At 41.9% G+C, this 23,614-nt stretch overlaps 2 protein-coding genes across 3 annotated transcripts; one reads left to right on the forward strand and one right to left on the reverse strand.

The window, feature by feature from the left end:
• Window positions 1-3,568: 3,568 nt before the first annotated feature.
• Window positions 3,569-5,618, forward strand: tmem179ab (transmembrane protein 179a, genome duplicate B). Its single transcript, XM_074661662.1, has 4 exons — window positions 3,569-3,870; window positions 4,391-4,528; window positions 4,634-4,712; window positions 5,410-5,618. Exons 1-4 carry the CDS (start codon window positions 3,569-3,571, stop codon window positions 5,581-5,583), a joined length of 693 nt encoding a protein of 230 aa, XP_074517763.1. The 3' UTR covers window positions 5,584-5,618.
• Window positions 5,619-6,440: 822 nt separating this feature from the next.
• c15h14orf180 (chromosome 15 C14orf180 homolog) lies at window positions 6,441-23,352 on the reverse strand. 2 transcript variants are annotated; one of them, XM_074661659.1, is made up of 10 exons: window positions 22,408-23,352; window positions 21,633-21,663; window positions 17,429-17,512; window positions 15,293-15,413; window positions 13,346-13,376; window positions 13,136-13,244; window positions 9,420-9,583; window positions 9,196-9,328; window positions 8,594-8,620; window positions 6,441-8,164 (listed from the first exon to the last, which is right to left on the reverse strand). In XM_074661659.1, exons 1-10 carry the CDS (start codon window positions 22,558-22,560, stop codon window positions 7,959-7,961), a joined length of 1,059 nt encoding a protein of 352 aa, XP_074517760.1. In that variant the 5' UTR covers window positions 22,561-23,352; the 3' UTR covers window positions 6,441-7,958. The 2 variants fall into 2 exon arrangements, with proteins under 2 accessions (XP_074517760.1, XP_074517762.1); XM_074661661.1 differs by lacking the exon at window positions 8,594-8,620 and having other exon boundaries at window positions 22,408-23,343.
• Window positions 23,353-23,614: the final 262 nt, after the last annotated feature.

A 23,614-nucleotide genomic window follows, 5' to 3' on the forward strand; every position in this document is an offset into this window, starting at 1 on the left:
GATATGTCTGGCTTATATTGTGTATTTTTTTATCATCCATTTGAAACATAAATGCACTACATGTAAAATTCAGCGATGGTGTCCTTGAAAATGATTCTGCACTTTAGATTCCTCATTGCTTTTTTTTTGCCTCTTGAAAAAAAAAAAAGGATGTTTGCTTTGCTGCCATTGCATCTCATGAAAAATGGATGACCTCCCAGTGCTTTCTGCTGCCCATCGCTCCCCATATTTGCACAGAGCCGAGGGAGTGCATTTGGGTTAGCATCCTCCTCCCTCCCTCCTTCCCTCCCTCGGTGGCTCGTTCTGGGGGTGAATAACTTAACACATATTTCAGCTTGACACACTTCTGCTCCGGGTCTCCCCTGGGTGCCCGGTTCACGAGCCCACACTTGCTGTATTATTTAAAAGTGTGGTTTGGAGTTCTCTGTGTGTGTGGATGTGCATGTAATCTCCGGTTTGTGTGAGGGGAAAAGCCTTATGGAGTTGTTAGGCCTTTCTCTGTGACCTTGCAGGTGTGGCTGCACCTCTGACACTAGATGATGTCTGAAGTCCAGCCAGAGACAACGTAAGCATGGCAGCATAGTTTTTTTTACTTTTTGCTGTTCTGTGCTTTGATATTTCTATTAGAAAAAGGAGAAAATTCTGTTTCAGAAGCAGCACAATAGTCATAATGTATTAACAGAAAGAAATAAACTGCAAAGTGATTTATTACAGGAAATAGTCATCTGGACAATTTATCATACACCCAAGAATGAAGATCTGCCAGAGGAAAAAAACTGCCCACGGAGCATAAGTAACTATGATGCTAAAAAGAAAAAAACAAGACCACACACACACAAAGACTCCAGCTAATCCGAGAGCTGATAACATCACGGAGAGTGCTGTGCAGCAGCAAAATGACACATAAATCATGTGCAAGGGAGAGGATGCAAAATGCTGCAGTTTGTATGATGGATACAAATAGCCGCCTGATGTCTGGAAAGCTCTCGTATAAATACTTGTCTTCCCAGGAAACTGTGTACGATTAATATTTTCAGCCACAATATGACTCAAAGCCAGCCTGTAACGAAGCTGTGCACTTTGCTGTTTCACTTATGCCATCTAAGAATTACATTTTCTTATCAAAATCAAAACATTTTTTTTTTTTATATACAAATAGCTGAAGGGCTTTTCATCCTAACATTATGGGATCATGTACATTAAGGAGATGATTGTCTGACTATGTGGGCTCTTCGCCCACTGGAGGGCACTGTGAGCGGCTGGGTGGCCGAGGAAGGTTCAAAGACACCTTGGTCAGCTCAGCAGATGGGCTCAGTGAAGCGTGTCAGATGGTTGTGACAGCTACCTGCCCTTCCTTAAGGACTGTCACCATCTATAAACAAACCATTACTCTAATTTGTAAGCGCACTGCCTTGTGTGTGTGTGTGTACAAAATGTGTGTGTGTACAAGGGCATGATTGCATTGAACCCACTGAATGAACGTATCTGGAGTGTTGCACCTACAGCTGCCATAAGAAAACACTTTAACCCCCTGAGACCCACGACTTTATCATCTTTCAGAGGCTGTAGCAGTTTCAGTTTTAGAGCTAGAGTGAAGGAGGCTAAATAACGCTTCAAACTTACGCTAAATTTTGGCGAGGAAAAACTGGCATGGCCATTTTCAAAGGGGTCTCTTGACCTCTGACCTCAAGATATGTGAATGAAAATGGGTTCTATGGGTACCCACGAGTCTCCCCTTTACAGATAGGCCTGCTTTATGATAATCACATGCAGTTTGGGGCAAAAACATGCCGTTTATTGAATGCAGTATAAATGTGTTATTTTTGCCTATTTTAAAAATGGTGTATCTGAATATTTCTGCATACTGTGGTCCCTAAACAGTCTGAGAATTACATAAATTGTGTATCACTGTAAAGATGAGACTCTCGTGGATCCAATGAGCTCAACTATATTAATGTGTGATGGTGTTAGTCTCCATAGTAGCCATTTCATTGTAGTGAGAGCATTTTTTGAAATTTGACGTCAGTATATAAAATGACCTGTGATGACCTCTAGGATAATCACAGCCTCGTGAAACGTTACAGCCACAAACTAGAGACCTAGGGCATTCAGAGGATGGATGGCTTTCCTAGCTAGATTGACAATAAGGGGGTTTCTGAGCAAGTGCTCGCCATCCAATCGCCAAAAAATTAAAATCTTGCAAAAATCTCCAAAAGCTTTTGATACCAAATCACAGCATGGCTTTTTCTATGGTGTTCATCAAGGTCTTGGTGTCTTAATGTGGTATTTTGGAGGGATTATTAATCATTTTTTATCAATTCTCGAGTGGTAAAAAATGCTTAAATTTAGCACCAAATCTGTGTAACAAATAATCCCAACCCAAAAATTGCTGCAACAACTTATGAGACATAAGTGAGCATGGGAATGGCCATCGTATACTTCTATCACAATGTTTTTAGCCCTTATACACTTTCACAATCTCAAATTAGTCTTCAGGTTCCCAGCTTTCAGATGATCTCCCCCTAAAGACCCCTGTACCCCCCTAAAAAGATATAAACGGGTCTATTGTAGGTCTCAAACGGTTAACCTTTTAACATTAACATCATGCTGTGCTGCCAAACTTTGTTTCAAATCTACAGACCTTCATTTTAAAACAGTGGAAATTACAAAGTTTCCCAAAAATAGAAAATGTGTCAGGCTGAATTTGGGGGAAATTGCTGAAATGTTGCACAAAACATCTATAATATTTACATTTGATGGAATAGTGCAGCTATAAAAACATGTTTCTCACTGTAAACTTCATATAGCTTCAATGAAGAGTTTCAACAAGCTGAAACATGTGATGCTGTCAGATAGTATGGTATCAGATGAATTGTCCTTAAGGGTTAAACTGTATGTTAAAGGGACTCTATGTAAGTTTTGACACGTATATTCATGGAGTTTGTGTTGGAGTCCGAGTTGTGGTGGAGGCTGGTTGTTTGTTGGCGTTAGCGGTCTCCATTTCTAACCGAACGTTAGCCCTGTAGCGGAGCTGAAATTAAAGGCACTCGCAAGTGTGCATGACGTCACATCCGTTGAATTTTACAGAAAAAAATGAAAGATGCCCCCCCTCCATTCTTCACATTAACAGCAGTCTAACAGGCTGAGAGAGGAAACCCAGAGAGTTACGGAAGGTCTCATTTTATAGGTTAAGTTACAACCTGTTCACACGCTGGCAATAAACAGCATTAATACACGTTTATACGTGTAAAAACTTACATACAGTCCCTTTAAGGGGTTTAATGTCATAATTAAGCGTTTAATACTTAAACTGTTGCAAAAGGAGAGCAGCAGAGGAGATTTCTCCAGCCCGGGTGTAGATAGGATGGAGATCTCCAGACTGGGTGTAGATAGGATGGAGATCTCCAGCCTGGGTGTAGATAGGATGGAGATCCCTGAAGGCCTCATCCTGCTCCATCATTTGCAGCAGCCCGCTGGATGCTGCGCCTCCTCTCATCACTGCCTCCACTGCGCAGCCGCAGTTCCTCCAGGACGCAGAGAGCAGGAGCGGCAGAAGAAGACAGTAAAAATGGCCCTCGATAATTTAATTTTCGCCCAGTGCATCCTTTACTTTTTAGCTTTCGTGTTCGGTTTCATCGCCGTGGTGCCTCTGTCTGAGAACACGGAGGACTTCGCGGGTAAATGCCTGCTGTTCACGAGGGGGATGTGGCAGAACGAGAACATCACGGTGTCCAAGCAGCGCTTCATCGTGGAGGAGTGGGGACCGGAGTCCTCCTGCAGCTTCATCACTTTTGTCGGGATAGCGTCTCTCATCCTCTCCGCAGTGCAGGCCTGGAGGCTGCTCTTCTTTTTGTGCAAAGGACACGACGAGTGAGTGACCGTCCAGCTTCAACACTGTTCAACAGCAGCACCATATATAAAGCTCAGGAGGACATGCTATAGGCCAGTGGCTCAATGTTAACGTGCTTCTTCTGTTTATCCCCCACGCCCTTATATATGCACGCTATTCTGGAAGAGCCTGCATGTGATATAAGCTATGCATGATGATAAATGCCATAGAATGAGCCTATAATAGACGACCAGTCACTGTCCTGCATTATAAAGATGGAGGGAAAATACACTAGTGTTTGAAACAGATCTAAATCATGATTATGGCTCACATGTTTCCAAACTGTGTCACTATGTTCAGCATGATGCTGCTAGAATTTATTTAAACATTAAGCATGTAATTTTTGTTATTTACACAATGGTGTATGGTCTAAGACCTGCTCTATATATAAAGCGTCCTGAGATAACTTCTGTTGTGATTTGACGCTATACAAAAATTAATTTAAATTAATTGAATTGAATTTCACAGTTTTTTCTTTCCTTTTCCATCTCTGCCCCGCAGCACCATCTTCAACGCCTTCCTCAACCTGCTCATCAGCTCCGTGGTGGTCTTCACAGTCTTCCTGTCCAGCACCATCGTCAGTGTGGGTTTCAACATGTGGTGTGACTCGGTCACCGAGGGTGGGAGCATGCCCAGCAGGTCAGAGAGCAGCTCACAAACTCATTACCTTTCAGATCATTTCATTTATAAAAATGCAGTGGTCCTCCCTAAACACCAGCATATGTGTGTGTCTTCATATTTTAGCTGTGAGGAACTGCAGGACACTGATCTAGAACTCGGCCTGGACAACTCTGCTTTCTACGACCAGTTTGCTATAGCTCAGGTAAGACTATTGTTAACCCTCTGAGACCCACAATAGACCTGTTTTTGTCTTTTTAATGGGGGTACAAAGGATCTTTAGGGGGAGATAGCAGGTCAACAGTATATGTCACATAAAAGTGGTGTACATCATCTGAAAGCTGGGAACCTGAAGATTCATTTGAGATTGTGAAAGTTTATAAGGGCTTAGAACATTGTGATGGAAGTATATGATGGCCATTCCCATGCTCACTTATGTCTCATAAGTTGTTGCAGCAATTTTCTGTTTGACACCATTTGTTACACAGATTTGGTGCTAAATTTAACCATTTTTTACATCTCGAGAATTGATAAAAATGATCAATAATCCCTCCAAAATACCACAATAAGACACCAAGACCTTGAGGAACACCATAGAAAAAGCCATGCTGGGATTTGGTATCAAAAACTTTTTATCAAGACATTTGAAGATTGCTTCAAGAATTGCATTTTTTGGCGATTGGATGGTGAGCACTTCTGTGGTTGTAAAGTTTCATGAGGCTGTGATTATCCTAGAGGTCACCACAGGTCATGTTATACAGTGAGGTGAAGTTCTAGTTCTAGTTTTAGTTCTCTCTAAAACTGAATCTGCTACAGCCTCTGAAAGAGTCGGTCGGGATTGCGGGTGTTGAAGACGTAGTCAAGACAAGTCATATTTACAGTCATTTCCCTCCATCCTTCAGTTTGGCCTGTGGGCTGCATGGCTCACCTGGCTGGGGATCGCAGTGATGGCCTTCCTGAAGGTCTACCACAACTACAGACAAGAGGACCTGCTTGACAGCCTGATCCACGAGAAGGACCTACTGCTAGGTCGCTCCTCGCGCCGCCACTCTGACTTCAAGACCGGCATGATCTAGAAGCCTAGAGGACACACAAACACACACTCGCACTCAAACGTTCTCGCCTGCCATGAGAAACACCAATGTTTGCCTCTGTAGACAATCGAATTAGCTTTTGCTCCCATTGATCATGGATCGAATCAAACGGAAGGTTTTAGCTTTGTTCTCCAAAGGTCATTGATTTTCCCTCCAAAAAATCTCCCAATGGTAGTTAATCCTTGAGGAATCCTGCTTTATCGAGTTTATTAATCCACTGTGTGCATTCCTCTTCAACACACGCAAGCATAGTTCAACTCCAACAGTATTAAAACCATTTAATGAAAAATATACACCCAGTTTTTCAGTATTAATGGCTCGGACAGATTGGCCGATGGATGGTGTTGTCTTTGTGAAACTTCTGCATGGACCTAATGCATGACAAATTAATAGGGTGGTGGTTTTTAGATGTAAAGGGATGTTATTTAGTTTTATACACCAATAAATGTGTTCCTAAGGAAGGTTTTTTTGCTTCTCGATGAAGCGGGAATTCTTTGCATGCTGCAGCAAAGTAAAAAGACGTGTGCTGTTGCAGTGTATTCACACATTTATCAGCAGTTACAAAAAGTGTTTTATAGAAAATGACAAATTATAGTTCAGAACCTTTATGTATCGGGCAGCCGGTCTAAAAATGCTTTTAGCAATCTGTGTGAGATAAAAAAAACGAATTTGTGCCATATAGTAACTCAGGCTTCTTTATAGGCTACAAAACCAATATACTGTATTACTGTGAGTAGACGCACAAATGTACCCGCATGCATCTCTCTCCCTGTTACATACACATCACACACTCCCTTATTGTCAGAGATTACAGGAAGAAAGCAAATCATCTGCTTGACTTTGATAGGCAATGACAGTTTTATTCAAAATAACTGAAATCATAAAACGGTAGGAACTAAGAAAAACCCTCCATAAAAGGCACTTCTTTCAAAGTGACCATAAACATTTGGACAGCCGTGAAATGCAGCTTCTAAGCTAAATGCGCAGGACATGAGTTCACTGGGTATTGTTTTATTGCTAATGACAATTTAGTGACTTCTGTATAGGGGCGGTATTAGCCTTATATTGCTTTGACATTCAAAATGCAAGACTTTTCCTTCTGAGTTCCCTGAAACCTGTTATATAAAGAAACATGTTTTACTGGAAACTATGTGATGTGTGTTATTGCTCATAATGAGAGGTGTGTGGGATGTGCATCACTGTGCCCTTTCATTCCTATAATGCGTCATTTCATAAAAGGGGACTCATACAATAACAAACAGAATCAGATTTTCTGTCGTATTTCTGTGTTTGGCCTCATATATAGTAGTAATGAACTTGATAAAATTATGTTTTTCCTACATTTGTCCAAAGCTTGATGAGCATTTTGACATCACGGTTAAAACCTGAATATTATTATTTTTGAATAGAAATGTAACAGGTAACAAAAAGTTAAAAAATCCCAAATAATTGAAAGTTGGATATTTGCGTTAGATGCAGATATACAGTATAGAAGAATAAATAACATTTAGGATCAGGGATATTTTTGTAGGATTCAAGCGGTTATAAAGAGGAACACTGTCAAAAGCGTCATTCAGTTTGAGTATATTCTCCTCGACGATAGATATGGTGAGAGAATTCATAACATTGTGCTGCAGGTTTCCTCCTTGGTGGAGCTAGGAATCAGTCGTACAGAAGACCAGACAGTCTGTAAAGAAAAGAGGTGTTTTTCATCTGTTACTCATTCAACCTGGTGCTCTGAAGTGATGCAGCCCTGTGTTTTCCTTCTCACGGATCATTATCCAACAGTTCACACAATTTGCGCTTCCTCCTCCTCTCGAATGTGCGCCGCGCCAATCAAAGCTGTTTCCAACCACCTCTACATTCATTTATGTGCAATTACAAGGCTGAATATTGTGATAGTCCTTATATATTGAGCCATATATACACATATATTTCTGTGTAATATCTGACTTACACAAATCATGTACTTTAACAAAATAAATATTTGCATTCCATGGAAACATTCACTCACATATAATAATAGACATGAACTGAAAGATTGAATGGTTGTGGTGATTATGTGAGCGTTATATGTGAGCATCAACATTGCAGATGTGCAAAATCATAATTAAGGAGTGGCGTGCCCACCACCTTAGCACATATGTACATACAGACATAGAAGCTACATATTTCTGCGATTACCCATTTTCCCCTTTTGTCACTGCGAGAGTGGTTCGACACCACAGACGGTGTACAGAGCCTTGCCTAAAGGCTGAGGTGTTTGTAGGCCTGGGCTCCTTCAGAGACAGGAAAAAAAGAGGGCTCTGGAAAAAACTTAAAGGAGGCTCCATGTCTCCACCTGTGGTCGGTGTCAGTCACTGCATGGTGAGCCATATCCAGCAGCCCCACAGGAGCTGTTTCATATGCAGCAGGTAGACGGCCAGAGCGGCCTCCAGCTCCTCGCACACCCGCTGTGGGCGCCGCCGGTCTGTGCAGTACATGGCCACACCCAGGAATGACATCAGCAGGAAGAGGCAAGTGAACAGGGCGAGGTGGGGGCGGGACGGTGTCGTCTCATAGGCTACACACAAAGAACAAAAAAAACAAACAGGGTTTTTTTTTTCTTGCAATTTTGATTTGTAAATGAACATTTAAATTGCACGGATCTCTCTTCTTGCTGTTGATCTAACAAAGTCAAGACCTCAAGAGGAACGTTTTTAATGTGACTACATATAAACAGCGTAGTGGAGGCCGTGTCACACGAACTGGTGCTCTCTGTGTTTCAAACATGGTTAAAAAGGGGGTGACGGTGAAAAGGCTTAGCATGGCAGGCAACAAAGTTAATCAAAAATGACATTTAATTTACACCCTTGATCTAAAAATTAACCTAAATCCCACTCATATTTACATCCAGTAGACTTCAAAAATAAATAAAAAGTGTATTGTTGTAGTGTCATTCTCTCATGCATTTATTAACATAGTGAATCTGAACACTTTCAGACAAACTTACCACCTACACAGTCACAGTAAGGAATGTCTGTGAAGCCAACAGAAAAGAGGCCAGTCAGTCAACAAGAGCCGACCTCTGTGATGTACAGCAGCTGCTGTGCCCTCATAGACTCCACTATCTCTCTGGAACAGGCTCCATGGTGCCTCATTTGCATGCATAATTAATTGCCAAGAGTAAATCACTGCTCGTGTTTGGAAGTCCCACAGCATTACATTATTTTTAAACAGTAGAGAATCCCCGAAGGACTATAGTTTACGATGCAATCTCAGGATGTTGTAATGCATTTTGTCCTTTCTCTTTACTGCCAAGTGCAAGCTGCTGTTACATACGGGTCGAGGGTTCCTCTGCACGCTGGGATTGCCAACATTTCGAGGAATTTCTTTTTTATAAACAATAAAAATGACATTCATGTTGTTACTGTGTGAATGCATTTCCTTATTATATAAACTTTTGTGAGTGCAGAGCTGCAGAAAATATGGGTGATGTGAAGTCACTGGACTAGTTCGGTCGAGTTGTAAAAAGCACCAGAGGGCAGCATGTTCTCTCCGGTTGTCTGAGCAGGCTGGACATGTGACAAACTGTTTACTTGTCTGTTTTCTCACCATGTACTGTGGTCTCTGGCTCCCTGAATCGAACCCTCCGTTCACCTTTCCGTCTGTGGTTGGGTTCTGTGTCGGACCCGTAGTTGGGACTTGGCCTCTTTAGAATGGAGGTGGGGACTTTGCCATTGGTTACCTGCGTCAGATACAGCTGAGGATGAGTATACCCATAACACGCTCCTGGTACATTTCAAAGAACAAACAGCTGGAAGGCACAGATCTACTACCTTAGGTTTGGGTGCGTCCTCCTGTTGGTGGTGGGTGTCCTTTCTGTGGCGGATCTCTGAGTGTTTCTCCCGGTGGGAATGAGGAGTACAGTTGACGGTGTCTCTGATGGACTCTGCAGCAGCGAAGCGTTTGGACAGCGCAGACACACACTGACCCAGGGAGTCTAGTAAGAGAGCCATGGTCATACATGAGTAGTGATCTAGTGCTGCTCCACACAGCCTGCTCTGAAGAGAGACAACGAGGCCAAGCTCAACTTACAAAGTCAAACATGCAAATGTGTCTTAGAAAAGAAGCCAGCGTTAACTCTGTCAGCGCCAGGTAGAGTACTGCTCAGTAAGTTATACAAACACTGATGCAAAGACGGTCAAAAACATCCAGTTCACTTGTTTTTTCCCCGTTAAGTTTGCACTAAAAGCATTGATTTTTACTATTCCAGGACCTCATAAAAAAAAGCTCTGGTGAGACTCACCATAATGTAATTTTCCTTGCTCTCATCACAGTTTCTAAAAAAGACCTACTTCCCAAAAAGGTAAAAAGGAGGTGAAATGAGCCTCAGTCTGGCTGCTCCTTCATTTGTATTGTCTGAAAGATTCCCATATCTCTACTAACTCCTGTATATGTTTTGTCTGTCAACACTGGCAATTAATCACTGATAAGTCAATCTATTACAGTTCTGGGTCACTAGTCTACACTCTTTTGTACAAAAAAAACAAGCGTAAACTATGTTTTATCTGTAACAAAAATGCTTTTAATCTTTATAAAACTGACATGGGCATTTGGCAGCAAAATGCCTGAGGGGAAAATTGGCTAGTCACTATTTTAACAGTCTTTCTTTTCTACATATGTATACATAGATAAACATGTTCCTAACAGAAGATTTGAGTTTTTACAAGACAGAAAGATGCTGCAGGCCAGCAAAACTAGTAACCCTTTGGACTACTTACTCTCTAGATGATTAAGGAATAAATGTGCTAAATAATATTAATAATAAAAAATACACATGTGAATATCACCTATATACCACATATAACTTTCCAAACTCAATGAAATTGACACTGCCAAATTTTGAAAGATGTTCAAACATTCCTCTGTTTCTACTACTCCAGTCGGTTGTTTTGTTTTTGAGGTGAAGTCAATCAAAATAAAATCAAGGGTCACATATTTAGGGACAGTTTAACATATTTCATAAGAGATTGTATGCAAATTATTAAGGGGGAATGGGGAGACAGAAATAGGAGAAGGATAAGTATTTTTTTTTTAAATCTTTTTGCTGAAAGGAGAGTAGTCTGAAAGAAGTGTCTTTCTCACCCCGCATTTATATTTGATTTCAGCCAGCCCAGTTATTTATTGCCATGATTTCTAAAGTGGGGTTTGGTGGATATTGTGAAAATTACAATGTGTGTACCACTATGTTTAAAACAGTATATCATTTCAAATTCTTAATGCAGGTTATGTGTATAAATACTGTATATACATGTGTATATAAACTGGAAAAACAAAGTTCGGAAACTTGTGTTTGGTGGATTATTTCTCTGTTGTTACAATGCTAGTTGTCATTGTATTTTACATCGTTGGAAAGCCTGTTTATTTACCTTCGCAATGATGTCCAACTTGTAAGGATCATGCATTTGTGGGATGAGCAGCACAGCTGATTATGTGGGTAGCGCCCAAGAAAAATTTGCCAAAATGCTCCACCAATGGTAAACAGTGTATTCTCCTGTTGGTGTTGACTCTTGTTTTGAGTTGTTTGGTGGATTGGATGATTGAACTCTCTATCAGTAACAAGGAACAAACATGACATATTGGCTATTTTACACTTTATTCATTTAATACACCGTCAGGAGCCTCAGTAGCGGTGGAAGATCCATACGCAGCCACAACAGCCTGGCACCTCCTCCTCATGCTGGTCACCAACCGGGTCACACGTTGCTGTGGGATGGCGTTCCATTCCTCAACCAGGATTCGTTGCAGGTCAGCCAGCGTGGTTGTGTTGGTCACTCTAACACATACAGCACGCCCAAGCTGATCCCGCAAGTGTTGAATTGGGTTGAGGTCTGGACTCTTGGCAGGCCGTTCCATTCTCTCTACTCCCACATTGTGGAGGTAGTCTGTGATAACCCTGGCTCTGTGGGGGTGAGCGTTGTCATCTTGGAGGATGAAGTTAGGTGCCAGATTGTGGAGATATGGGATCGCCGCTGGCTGCAGAATCTCATCCCGATATCTCACTGCATTGAGATGGCCTTCAATGATGACAAGCCTTGTTTTGCCAGTGAGGGAGATGCCCCCCCGCCCACACCATGACACTGCCCCCACCAAAAGCTGTTACTCGATCGGTGCAACAATCAGCATAGCGTTCTCCACGTCGTCTCCAGACTTTGACCCTGCCATCCAACTTTGGCAGACAGAACCTGGACTCATCACTGACCATGACATTCCCCCACATGTTCAGGTTTCCATTGTCTGTGTTGTCAACACCATGGCAAACGGGCCTGACGGTGAAAGGCAGTCATTGCAGGCTTCCTGGTAGCCTTATGAGAATACACTGTTTACCATTGGCAGAGCATTTTGGCAAATCTTTCTTGGGCGCTACCCACATAATCAGCTGTGCTGCTCATCCCACAAATGCATGATCCTTACAAGTTGGACATCATTGCGAAGGTAAAGAAACAGGCTTTCCAACAATGTAAAATACAATGCCAATTAGCATTGTAACAACAGAGAAATAATCCACCAAACACAAGTTTCCGAACTTTGTTTTTCCAGTTTATATGCCCTCCACACCTTGATCATTTTCATACTTTCCCTAGTCTCAAACTGTTACCATATACTGCTACACAACATTCTCCGGTTGACATACCAATTCAACTTGTAAACACACATAAATAGTTTGTTAGCTGAGGGAGGGTGACTGACCCAGTTTACAGTGAACGGTATCTAAGAGACGAGAGCTGTAACCAGTTAAACATGCCTCTGTTGAAGCGTCTTACTTTGGGTCAAAGAGGATTTCTCTGTGTACAACACAAAATAAAAGGTTGCAGAGGAGTGCACAGAGATCTGCAACAACAGATATAACCGCTCTCTGACCCGGCTCTTCCTCACCATTTCACCACCAAACACGTTAAAGACCATCTGAGGTGAACAACAAGGAGTGTTGTAAATCTTTGTCTTTATGTGCTGCTGTCTTTATGTAGTCGGCCCTGTTCAGCACCACTGCCTCTGAGAGCTGACTCGACAACCAGGCTGGTGTGTGCACATTGCTTTTTTACACCACAGCAGTCTTCACAAAAATGCAGAGTTCAGAGGGTTGCTCCCTCTTAATGCAAACCAAGCATACACACTGTACAACAAAACGGTGTCCTCAAACTGTCACAAAAATACTTTTTTTGCTCCGCATAAAAGCACGTTTGTGTCCGACACGACCGCAAGTGTTTATTAATTCAACATTTTCCCGGGTTGACATGGTTTAAAGGCTAACTGAATTGCTTTAAACCACATCGTCACTGTGCTGCTGTGCGCTCTCTAAAGCAGAGAGGAGAGAACTTGTTCTAGAGATTAACATCACTGTTCTGCTATTGTCATGACTCGAGACAGCGCCGTCTCCACCGTCATGCTTCAGACTGCAGAGAGAGGAGCCTTTGCTGATCACTGTTAACATCGTGTTAGGATGAGTGTTTAATGTGCCACTCTGTGTCATTCATCCCAGGTGAGTGTTTACCTGAATATTCAGTCTTGCCGATCTCAGCATAGACAGTGGCCATGAGCTCCAGGCTTCTGGCTGTAATGGGGTGGTCATTACCAAAGGCCCTCTGGTGGATCTTTGCAGCCTGAAAAATTAATTAACAGACAGAAGTTGACACAAGAGGGCCATCAAATATTTTATTTGTTCAAATATCTAGAGAGGAAGCAAAGAGGATGATGTACATACCTTACCGCTGTATTCTAGAGCAAGATGAGGTCTGAAAGGAAAAAGAAAATGACACCGTTAAACAAATACACTACCTTTTCTGTGGCACTGGAGTGAAATATCTGATACCCGCTGAAAACAAAAGCAGTCTCAGATTAAATCTACCTCGGCACATTCTTCTTCCATTTAAGGACAACTATTTTCAAAGACAACAACAGCGCCTGACCTTAATTAAATGTAGTGGCCCGTGCAGCATTGCCAGGTGAGCGTATCAGTTTCAGCAGCATGAGAAATCTAAACATGAGTGTGCTGTGATTAGACACGGAGAGCAGGGCTGCAGGTGCTCAGGCGCCTTATGGAGGAAGTGGAAACCTTCTATTTCTGCCAGCACTGACTGCCCCTTTCTACTCTCCAGGGTGAATTACAGGAGGCATGGCGCTTACAGGTTGGTTTACTGACTTGTGCCCTTATGCTTAGTGCTAAGCTAGATGAACGTGATGTGGTACATGGAGAATCTGCCAGCTGTTCCGCTCATATCTGCCCCCGGAAAGTCAGCCAAGGACATTCATCACCCTCACACCCTCACGTGTGTCTATAGATGTAGAGCAAGCTCTGTTTAGTGTGACAGATGTCAGCTTCGCTATTCCAAACCCACACTTCCCTTCAATTAGTAATGGCTGGGTGTCAGTTTGCGCTGCTTTAGAACGTCCTTTTCAGGGGACATCTGATCGGCAAAGACAGAAAAGCCCTTCGCCGGCCCAAAGGACTTCCTACGACATCGCTGAAAGATTCAGGGAGCATTACAACTTCCTGTCTGCAAAGAAAGACGGACTGGGACTGAGGCTTATGGTGGAAGTAGTAAGAGCTTTGAGGCATTAAGACTATTTCCACTTAGAGAAACCAAAGCTAATTTTTTATGTTCCTCATTTTGTACAACTTTTATAGAACAGATCAAAGAGTAGCTGTTCTTATTCAGCCAGAAACCAAAGCCTCTGGGTCCAGTCATGCACAATCAGTAGCGTCTCATTGAAGTTTAACTACTGTATGCTTCTCACATTAATGAAGCATCGCGACCGGCCCTCTGTCAAGCAAACCTTCCACCCTCTGTCACCTTCTCTGGCAATCAGGTTAAATGGCCTAATCCCAACAATGACAACAGAGGCACAGAAAATAGGTGCATGCTGCGGCCTAACAAAGTACCCCTGCAACAGGAGACACCAGATCCAGTTAAGGTGTTCCTTCTGTAACACTCACGCAGAGTGCGGTGTCTCTTTTCTCCACATCTACAGGGAAATTCAACTCGAGCTAAAAAAAGACTTGTAGCCGGAGTTTATCTAGTTCGGAAAATTTCCATTCCAGAAAGGCGAACGTGTGTACGTGCAAGTGGACATTTTTTGTCTTGAACCACATATTTCTCATTTTCTCATTGGCTGTTTAAATATTTTAAACATGACACATAACTATGACATGTTAATAAAAGCAAAGATAAAAGTGATTAATTCCTTAAAGTGGGTTTTTCAAACTGTCCCACAAGTTTACCCGAGCAGGCCAAATATTCCTTTCAGTGAAGTTGCAGTAAATTATTTATCTCCAGATTATTTCAGTCTGAGATGAAGCTAAACTCGGGGCTTGACTTTATAAACAAATGAGCTTTTTATTGCTCCGAGCTGCTGCTGCTTTCGTAATAAAAACTGATAACAGAAGCAAATACATTGTTTGCTTTGTTACAACTGAATCAGCGTCAGCTCTGTGAAGTGATGAAAAGGTCAAATGCAACCGAAACACACACATACAGTACATAGTGTGCAGTATTTTACCTGTATAGAAAACTGGGGATGAAACAGTCATAATTTATTTCACTATAAAGTCACTCCTGATGAGCCCACTGAGCCCTTAAACTCACAGAACATGTAACGCCTCATTAATTCGGCCACAACAGAAGCTACAGCAGGACACAGTTTTACCTACTGTTTGCTCATGATGCAGAGCTGGGCCAGCCGTTCGAGGTGCTGTGCCTGGGAGGCCTGCTCCGAGAGCTCCTCTGGGGTTGTCCATCCTGCAGAGCCCAGCGTAGCCTCCTCCTGAGGCCCTGTTACACAAACGCAGGGCATGGAATCACAGTCCGCCCGCCAGCAAACCACTCAGTCTTTCCTTCTGCTCGTCTATCTATCTATCCCTCTCTCCTCAGCGTCCTTTAGTCTCTTTAGCTCTCTACCACTACACACAGTTTGATAAATAAAACCCAAAAAGCTTGGGTATCAGCCTGTCTGGCACTGATGCGGACTTTAAGCCTGAACAGCAGAGTGGAGCCAACTGAGGACTGGAGACAAGAGAGCAGAGATAAGGGCAGGAGAGAGCGGATAAGGGAGTCAAACAACACACTCACCACGCCCACTGGAACACGGCGACACACGCAGGCACACGGTGACACACCACAAACATACGGTATGTACTGTACACACCCCACACACACATACAATAATGGAGGTGGAAATGAGTCTGGCTTGTAATCCACGCCACAAGCAAGTGCAAATAAATCATTGTAAGTAAGGATTTATTTAACAGGTCTTTTGTTTGCATTACAAAAAACACAAAATGACAATTATGTGAGCCGTCAGTGGGGAAACACTGAGAAGGGTTCGTTGGAGAAAGAGAGCTTGTAAGCTGCAGCTATAGTGCCAGCTCTGCCTCGGGAGAAGTCCAGCATTCAATCCAAGTGAGTGCTGAATCAGGCGCTTCAGTATTCTATAGCGACACGCAGCTCCTAATGAGATAGTGCAAAGTGTGGCCATTTGTCTTGTACTACGTCTGTCCCCGTTCTCCTTCGCTGTGCCCACGCTACACTGCACTGCTGCCTCAGCAGCAGACACAGAGGAAGAGGCAGACGTCTGGGGCAGCAGCTGATGAATGAGCGGCCTCGCTGTGAACGCACGCTTTAAAGCTCCACCACGTATATTGTAAACAAGGATGGACTTGGGTAAAATGGGACATCATTTCATATTGGCTTAATGAGTTAACAGAAGAGGTTTTTGAGGTGTTACAGAAACACATTGTGTGAAAGCCTATATATTGTTTATGGGTTAGTTTGTAGATGAAGGTTACACATAAGTCACTTTGGAGAGCTGCCCACTATAAACACAGTCTGTCAGCCAACAGCTCCAGTGCATCTGGTGCTTCGCTAACAGCCTCAAAATTAAATAAAAAAATTTAATTAGATTCCACACTATTTTGCATCACACACCCGTCCCAGTAATGCAGTAATACTACCTCATTTCATTTTTTAATTTTATATTTAAAAACAAAACACTGTAACTTGCACACTTTGCTAATGTATATAGTATGTTAATGCACACTTTGCTAATGTATACACTACGTTATTGCACACTTTGCTAATGTATATACTACGTTATTGCACACTTTGCTTATGTATATAGTACGATATTGCTTTGCTTATAGTACGGTTTTATTTAATCTCTTTGTAAAGCACCTTGGTCAACATTTGTTATTTTTAATGTGCTCTCTAAATAAATGTGACTTGATTAATAATTTCCTTAAAGATAGGAAAGTTTAGAATTTGGTACTTATCACAGGGGAAATAGAGATTATGTTTTGAGACTGGAAATTTAGTTACTCTAGCTGTGTCGAGCTCAAACTGTTTTTCCAGAGGAATTTCCTAAAAATAACTGCTTAACTGCTTAAACTCAAGTAAATATTCATTCACAACTCAGATTTTTTAAAAAACTTACTTCTTCTTATATACTGAATTGTACTGTATATGTACTTGCCTGTTAACAAATTTCAAAATTTCACATTTTTACACTTTCAGCTGATCTGATGTGCACTGACTAAAAGACTATAGCTTAACAATTCATTACAATCAAATAGTTGAAACAACTACTATCACATCTTTACAGAAAATTAGCCAAATGGTATTTTCCAGTCAACTTCCTATAAGGAAAATAAAGCATTACCAAAAGACATTCAAAGTCAAAGTAGTCGATTTATCCGAGGCTACATGATATACAGTACATGCAATACTTGTTTATGCACTTACAGTATATTCCCAGAAGTATCGATCCATAGCTTAATGTGAAAAGTACTTGCCTGTCCCATGAAGAGCCGTGAGCTCGATCAACGCCACCTCATAGAACATTTTCTCAGCCTGGATGAACTGGAGGGCCTTCTCATCTGGTTATATAGGTGAAGGATCAGTCTCGTTGTCAACAGGATTAGTCAGTTGTTGAAGTTAAAAACAGCCTCGTTGCCCAGCTCATCGCTCTGCTTTTTCTTTTTTTCCACCCCTCTCGTGAATGACCCCTCCAGGCAAACAGAACGTGCAGTAATACAAAACAGATTGTAGATCTTGACGTCTGGATTCAGCAAATACAGATTTCAACTACCGGTGTGTGTATATTTTGTGCTGTTATCTACAGTTTGTGGTTTTAGTGTCGCATTTCAAACGGAGCGACTGTGATGCAAAACAAGCTTCAAATGCTGAATCTCACAGTATAGTTGTATCTGATTACACCCCATTGTATCACATTATATTATATTCCTATTTTAGGGTCTTTTGTTTTGGTGTTTTGTAAAGAATCTGTTTGATTCATCTGAACGCCACTTTTGTTTCCATGAAAAGGCTCTCTATAAAAAGCATCCTAAAAATAGAGCCTCTTCACTTTGTCAGAAGCGTTCTGCGTACTGAGAGTCCGTCCCACTGTAAAATGACACCATTGATGGTTGTCAGGTGAATTTAACGACCAATGGGAAGGAGAATGCTTAAAATAAACACAGCGCTGCCTGACTAAATGTCCTACTTAGCACCAGATCTCCCATGTGTAAAACACTATAAGTTACATTCTAGGCATTTCACTTTTAGTTGCCAATTATACTTTAATATATCTCACATAAAACTCAATATCTACAACTTTTATATCAAGGTTGGAAACATGAACAATAGGTTTTCCTCTTTTAAAGACCAGTTAAGCGTGGAACTGAAAACCACAACAGCTGGTTTCCTTCATTTTGTCACCTGGAGAATAATGTCAGCACTGCACACGACTGAAAGGACACGACAGACGAGCCACAGATCCACTAGGATAACCGAGACACAGTGCAGTTAAAATCCTACTGAACATAAGGTCCTCAACAAAAGGAAAGGTCAGTTATCAAACAGAAAGATAAAAAATGGAAAAGGTTTACTCCTGATGAGCATTACAAGATACCAGAAAAGATCATGGTGGAGGGTGGTCGTTGAAAATCTATTAGTGGATGTGCAACTGAATAATTTACTGTGCAGAACAATCATAGCAAGTCATTTTCAATAATAAAGTGAAACTCCCTGGATAATATTATTATTGCATATGGGGACGCACCGACCCAACTTTTTCGATAGCGATACTAGTGTTTAATTAATAAGCTGTATGCCTCACTGTGTGGAAGTTACTGGATCATTCATCAGGCCTGACTTAAACATTGCTTTCCTAACTTTTAAAAACAAAAATGTAACAAATAAATAAATAGCCTCGATATAAAGTTACTGAATTGTATTAAAATAATAAATCATACACCAGCAACTTGGTAAAAAAATCCTCAAAATGAATAGGAATTACAGTTCAAGTGTGAACCTTTTTAATGCAGCAACAAATTGGTCAAAACTTAAACAGGAATTAAAATTCAGTATAAAAGGTATATAGTATATATACATATAGAAATGAATTGAATAGATCGGCACAATCGGCAGCAATACCCAATGCCGCTATTTGAGTCAGAATTAGAATACATTTTGAGATATATCACAGGATGATTAGAGGTGTATTAAACCTGCCTGTCCCGGTTCCTGGGAGTCACCAGCAGCAGGGAATAAGAGCAGTGTGAGGTGGACCATCTGGGAGGGAGGATTAGGGGAACAGCCATCATCAAAGGTCAGTCTACTACTTCTGCCTGCTATTTTTAGCCTGGCTGGACCACAACAACGCCACAACAGGAACCTCACACAATCCTCTCCAGGGAATGTGTGCTCACACACACACACACACACACACACACACACACACCCTCCCCTGAACTGGTAATTGGACTGCACTCCAAAACTCGACAGGAACTTGCATTAACACTGGCACCTTCAAAAGGCACATTCTACCACACGTGCCGCACAACTGCTAAGGGTGCACTGAAATGAAGCACACTATCAACTCTAGCCAGTAGAGATCACAATACACACGATAAATGTGATACTACTATATTGATTAAGCTCCCTGTGACTATCTCTTACTACTCTTTCTGTACTACATATCCACTTTAAGAATGCAGGATATGCCCTGATTTGTATCTGATATCCCCCTTTATTTGAGGTCAAAGTCAAAGTGTCTGGGTCGTCGCGCTTTCCAAGTATCCTAATCACATTAGCAAACACTCACTAGCCAAAAGAGCTTTTGGCTTTGGACAAAGGTCACTTGTAGATACTGCCAGCTCTAATAACGCTACATCTAGCCTCGACTATGTAAATTCAGCTTTGTTTCCTTATTATGGATTTTGGTTAGACCCCACAGACAACATGTGAGGAGACACCACAAATTCCCCTGTCGTAAACATTTGTGTGAAACTCCAACGTTCCCACATCCTCTCCTAGTTGGAGCACACTGACCCTTCACCTCCCTCCTTAGAGGACCACTGCAGAGACCACAACATACCGACTTCAGCTCCTATGATGCTCATGAGAACCACTTCTTCTCATTTTATGGAAAATGACTACATACTTTCAATCTCTGTGCACAATGATATTATTAATAACGTCATTGGGTGCAATTCTTACGGTATTATGTTATTGTGAATATCATACGTTTGTGATTACATTATGAATACTTAAAATACTAACAGCCTCTCTCTTCTGCTGACCTACTAAACAATGTATGATGTAATTACATTGTCATGGCTGCAATCTTTAAACAATTTAACCCGGAAACCAGTGGTGGAATGTAACTAAGTACATTTACTCATGTACTGTACTTAAGTACAATTTTGAGGTACTTATACTTTACTTTAGTATTTATTTTCTGCTACTTTATACGTCTACTCCGCTACATCTCAAAGGGGAAAGATTGTACTTTTTACTCCACTACATTTATTTGATATATTGAGTAACTAGTTACTTTGCAGCTTCATATTAAAAGTACAAAATATAATTAACAAATAAATAATGATGTATTATTATGGGTAAAGATATGTATTGATCCCTTGGTGAAATTCACAAGCTACCCGGCAGTATATAAAATAAAAAATAAGCTCTTCCTTTACCAGCCGCAATATTAAAGTGATGCACTTATAAATGCATCAACAATTATAATGCAATGCAATTTATATTATTCTGAAATAGAACATTCTGCATGAGTGCCTTCACTCTTTGTACTTAGAGTATATTTTGATGCTAATACTTTTGTACTTTTACTTAAGTAAAATTTTGAATGAACTTTTTTTGAACTTTGGTATTGCTACTTTTACTTACATAAAATGTCGGAGTACTTCTTCCACCTTTGCTGGTAACTCTACCGTACATAAAATGCCACAGTTTGACATGACATGACACCATTACTATTGATGATGTAATGTAATAAAGTACTGTATGTCAAGAGATTTAACCCCGTCATGGTCTGAAGCAGATCCCTTTACATGCTGAGAAGGGGCCTACAGTACTGAACGGCTATTGATGAAGTGAAGCTCAGCAAATCGACCTATTTTGGAAAATGGACAGTAAGGGGTAGAGCCTTGCTGAGGTAGATAACCTGAGCTGGCAAGTTAAGTGTTGGAGTGTCTCAGTGACGGGGAGAAGAGCCACAGAGGTAATATATCCTGAAACGGAACACCTCTCTATTATCTCTATGTCCTATACTGCTATGCTTTATAGGAGCAGTGAAGAACAGGCTAGTCAGTGCAGATACAGGTTAATTAGTGCTCTTCCACTCTGTTGTGCAGAGATAAGAGCGTACAAATCCTCTTAAGAGACAGACACACAGCCTGAGCTGCACACAAAACGCATGGCATTCTGGGACAAATGAGTTATTATGAACTCGCCCACAGACATCCACTCATCCCCCTCCGTTTACAATGCTTTCTATAAAGGGTCGACATCCTCCATTGTGCTGGAATTTGCCACGCCTTCCGCCACAGACCAGCATTTACATGTTCACCTCATGGAAAGAGAGCGCTAGTTTTATAGTCTGCCTGCTTGCTAACACTTACAGCCCTGAAGGGATGGTGGGAAGTGTCAGATGTAAGATGTAAGGAGTGAGGCTTTCAAGTCAGTAAAGGATACAGTTCTTTTCAGCAATGAAGAGTTCTGCAATCTGTAAAGCACAGACAAGGGACATGGTTAATTATTAAATAATTCCAACATAATTCCCAGTTGTGTGCGTGCATGATGTCATAACAAGTCATACTGCTGTCCTCGCAGCGCCACTGGTCAACATCGGGCCACACGTTCCAAAGTTCTGCTGTTGGAGGCTTTGTTTTGACATCAGGGACATTCCTTCAGGCATTACTAAACAGAATTCAAATTGTAGCCTTGCCTTTGTATGAGAGCCTTGCAAAAGACCCCAGCGTGTAATCTGCTAAGACTTTGGCCTGGCTACACAGCGCCATAAAGCCTGTGACCTCAAAAATAGCAAAACATAGCCCACACACAATGGGACAGACATTAACTGGATACTACAGTATTTGAAACAATGGAAACAGTCTAATAACACTGTTAGTGTAGATCACTGATGCGTCTCATACCTCATTTAGCAGCATGCACACTATCATCACTATCTTAAATGATCTTACAGTGTCAACACGTGATGGACTTTGCTGTAAAATTTGACATTGTTAGTGATATCAAGGTTGAATGTGTCCTGTGGCGTGTGATGATTAATGATGCTCTAGAGGAGAAGTGATGTGTCTATACAGCTGTGCAATACATGATACAGCAGATTTGGTGGATGCATGTACATGCATGTTGGTATTTGGGAGGCAAATAAAGGGAGAGAGTAACACAAATGTTGTGAGTGTCTGTGTCTGTGTGTGTGTCTGTGTGTGTGTGTGTGGCTCACCTGGTGTAGGCAGTTGGGCAGAGAGGTGAAGCTCTGCACATGGGTCAGTCCCAACAGGCAGCTGAGGAAGCAGTGGAGGGCGGCCTGGTACTCCCCCTGCTGCTGGAGCTGCTGTCCCAGCTCAAACAGGCCCTCCCTCCCCCTGTTCAGCATCCCCAGTCCCAGCCAGAGCCAGCGCTGCCTCCCATCAGAGCTCCACCGGCCGAGGACAAACGCTCCTCTCTTCGCCACTCCACCGAAGCACCACAGGTAGGAAGAAGCAGCCACACACAACAGTGAAAGATTTAAAAAAAATAAAAGCTGCTCACATAAACACAGACAGAGAGGAGCCAGAGGGAGGAGTGAGCAGCACAGCTTCCTCTCCGTCTCGTCTGAGCACTGTAAGTCAAGGACAGGTGGTAAGGAGCAGGCTGAGGGAGCTCCGGCGACTCGCACAGAAAAAGATCCATTCCCCTCCCTCCTCCCAGGCTGCACCAGGAAAGGAGGACAGAGGAAGTCGGGGAGTATTTGCTGTCTGAGTGGCAGAGCTGTTGACCAATCCCTGCTCTGCTCATGTACAGTAGCTCTGCCAGCGTGTGTTTAGCACATTAGGTCTCTCTCCAGTCCTTGTAAAGGGAAATTGCAATGCTGTAAGTGTTGATGATGAAAACCAAACATAGTCTGTACATGTTCTGTGATATATATCTAAATATAGTATATTATAGGATTTACATTTCATCTAGTATTTTGACCTAATTTTCCCTGTGTGTTGTGCATGTATATCTACAGTGTGTGAGAGAAGCACTTTAAGTCTTACTGCCCCACTTATGATTTATAAATGAGGAGTGCACCAACAAGCAAACTAGAATAAACGCTGTGTGAGCACATTACCTCAGAGAAAGCAAAGCTTTTGTAAATTCTCTAAAGCAAACCAGACAGCAGATGCAAACACAGGGTCATTAGGAAGAGACACTGTACTGTATATATGTGAGAGAGACAGAGACAGAGACAGAGACAGAGACAGAGACAGAGAGAGAGAGAGAGAGAGAGAGAGAGAGAGAGAGAGAGAGAGAGAGAGAGAGAGAGAGAGAGAGAGAGAGAGAGAGAGAGAGAGAGAGAGAGAGAGAGAGAGAGAGAGAGAGAGAGAGAGAGAGAGAGAAAGCACTATCCAAACAAGGACAACAAATATTTATTCAGAAGGAGTGCCTCCTCTGGATATGTGCTCACT

The sequence above is a fragment of the Sebastes fasciatus genome, chromosome 15 (genome assembly GCF_043250625.1).
Source record: "Sebastes fasciatus isolate fSebFas1 chromosome 15, fSebFas1.pri, whole genome shotgun sequence".
Taxonomy (NCBI): domain Eukaryota; kingdom Metazoa; phylum Chordata; class Actinopteri; order Perciformes; family Sebastidae; genus Sebastes; species Sebastes fasciatus.